This window comes from Stylophora pistillata, chromosome 2, assembly GCF_964205215.1.
Source record: "Stylophora pistillata chromosome 2, jaStyPist1.2, whole genome shotgun sequence".
NCBI classification, from domain to species: domain Eukaryota; kingdom Metazoa; phylum Cnidaria; class Anthozoa; order Scleractinia; family Pocilloporidae; genus Stylophora; species Stylophora pistillata.
In genome coordinates, this window is record NC_142520.1 from 17,697,201 (window position 1) to 17,699,774 (window position 2,574).

The 2,574-nt window shown below is 37.0% G+C and overlaps 1 protein-coding gene across 1 annotated transcript in view; it reads right to left on the reverse strand.

Annotated features, from left to right (window-relative positions):
- The window catches only part of LOC148737487 (uncharacterized), a 41,262-nt gene extending 39,908 nt beyond the window's left edge, over positions 1 to 1,354 (reverse strand). Inside the window, exon 1 of the mRNA XM_088749314.1 lies at positions 1,268 to 1,354. Coding sequence (XP_088605440.1) covers positions 1,268 to 1,313 — 46 coding nt within the window. The 5' untranslated portion in view covers positions 1,314 to 1,354. The remainder of the gene's footprint in view (positions 1 to 1,267) is intronic.
- Between the last annotated feature and the right edge of the window lie 1,220 nt (positions 1,355 to 2,574).

Sequence of the window (2,574 nt, forward strand, 5' to 3'; positions counted from 1 at the left end):
TCAATAATGTACATTCTGTGAGTTTGGCGGCGAGGGGCTTACGATTTCTTCGAGTGTTCAGCCAACATCCGAAGTGGTTTATCAGCCTATAACTAATAGAAAACTTCTGGTCTATTGCTTTTATATGCTAATTCAGAGGGCGCGCCGTTTTTCCGTGGGTTTACCGGCACAATAACCCACAGCTGATTGACTAATTAGAGCGCGCGCTTTGGCTTGGTTATTATATAAATGCAAATAAACTTAAGTAGAAATCAGAGCGTATGAAACTGTCACGCAAACACTGTCAAGGGCAAATGCTTGTTCCCGAAAGAGCCTTGAAGTCGACAATTTAGTCAGGATAATCCAAGATCGGAGAGAGAATATCACTTCTCTTGGCTATTTTTTCTAATAATAAATGATTTAAGAAATTTACAAACAAATCAGACCGAGTAGTTTTGAAACAATTGCCTTCCGACATGCACTGAATTTTGAGCCAGTGCGGTACGTCGAAAGACTGAAAATGGTTTGGACGTTTGGTTCCCACAACAAGTAAGTATTCACGGGCCGCCCGTAGATTTTCGATATGTTAGAAATGAGAGCTTAAGAATGACTAATAACTATTTTTATTGGAAAAACGATACGTACCAGCTGATATTTTTGCCCTTAGATTTAGGGTCAAATTTAAGCAAAACGACCTTGTTTAAGAAGGAGTTGATGTATTGACCTCTAAAAACTTTTTGAAAAGCAAAAGAGAATATAAACTCACCTTTATTAGAAAGCATAAATGGCATAATTTTACTTGACATAAAATAGTCTCAATTTGTTTTCTTAACTTGCTTTGCGAGGCTGCTCAAAATTCGCAAAATTTGCCTTTTTGGGGGTTCGCGCCAAGCCCCATCTGGTCGAAATCGGACATTTCTCGATTTCTCGAAAAATAAAATTCGCTGAACCTTTTAAACTCCATTTTCGAAAATATTTCTATATAGGGATTCTATTTATGAAATAAAATGGAGGTCGATTTTTTTGAACTGTAGGGCGATGTTAGATATTTAGAGGCAACGGCTCTTAGACGAGATACCCTCAAGTCCCCGCTCCGCCTCACTCTCCTCCCTTCCTTTCCTCTTTTGCTTCTTTGCTCGCCCTTCCCCTGACCTTTCCAAACATCTTAGCCTTCCTCCCCTCCCACGCTACCCATGGGCTCCGTTCCCTCCCATTATACAACATATTCTAATGCCCATCGCCGTAGCTAATATTGTAGACAAAAGTCGTGTACAGCTGTCATTCTTACAGAAAAAGAGGATGAAACTCCACTTAGCCACTGAAGTTACCATCATCACGTGTTTCAGTTTTTTTTTCTGTAGAAGTAAAGTAGGTGCGTTTAGGTTTGTCTTGTTTTGCATTCAGAATTGAAATGCTAAATAAATTTGATAACCGTTATGTTTTTTCAAGCTCTCGATTATATCAATAAAGGAGATGACGCCATCACAGATAAACTGCCTCTCATTTTCCGTCTGGTGTTTTGCGGCCTCTGAACAGGAAATATAGGGTTGCATTTAGAATTTTTGGAACACTCAACACATGAACTGGATCGTATAGATCTATTATTTTTTCTCACTCTCATACGAAAAGTCCTTCACCCTGCAATAACATTTTTCATCATTCACAAACTGGCTGCTTCTTGTCTCTGACCGACAGTTGTCATTTAATTGACTTTGAAATTCTTCATTCATGAACTTTTGTAGCTTCCACAGTTTCCCCCCTCTTTTCTTTGGCTTTGAAAGACGCGCTAGTTATCACATGGAAAAATTACTGGAATAAATCGACAATTGATGGAAAGCTACAGAGCAAATTAAGACTTTTGAACCCAAATTTGATCCCTTATGACCATATTGAAAAATAAATATTATTCAGCAATCGACGTTTTCATTAGTTAAGAACAGAAACTCAAATTAAAAATACAGATGATCACATCATGGACGCACAAATTTAGTTCTTTTTATTTTTTTTAAACATATCTCAAAAATAATGATATTTTCGTTTAGTTGAAAATAACTTTGTACATAGGTCAATACACCCTCAATAAAGAAAAAGAGGGAAACAACAGCGGATTGAGTTTGAATAGTTATCATAACCATTATCATTATAATTTACTGCTCCCATGTTTTTCTCTGTAGCGAACGACGTCTTCTAAAATATATTAAAAATTTCCCATCGGGTGCAAAGCGTAACCTATGTTGTTCTATCGGGATGTAACACTGAAATCAGTTGATAATGTCTCAACTCTTGGCTCACCAGAAAAAAATTTTAAAGAAGCGAAAAAATTCCCACGATCAAACCTTTACATTTCGCGTATTTATTCATTGTTCGCCGCTTTTTTGACTTAATGTTTAGAATGTAAAACATCAATACAAAGGTGACAGTCTCATGTAGAGTTTTTCCTCAGTCCGACGATCTTACCACTACATCTCCATGTGTATCTAAGCATTTGAACGTTTTAACGAGTTGATTGTTGTTCTTGTTTCTCGTCAGTAATTTACGCAACATTATGGTAATGTTCGTGGAGAAAAATTCAATTCTGATCAGTTTTACAGAAGT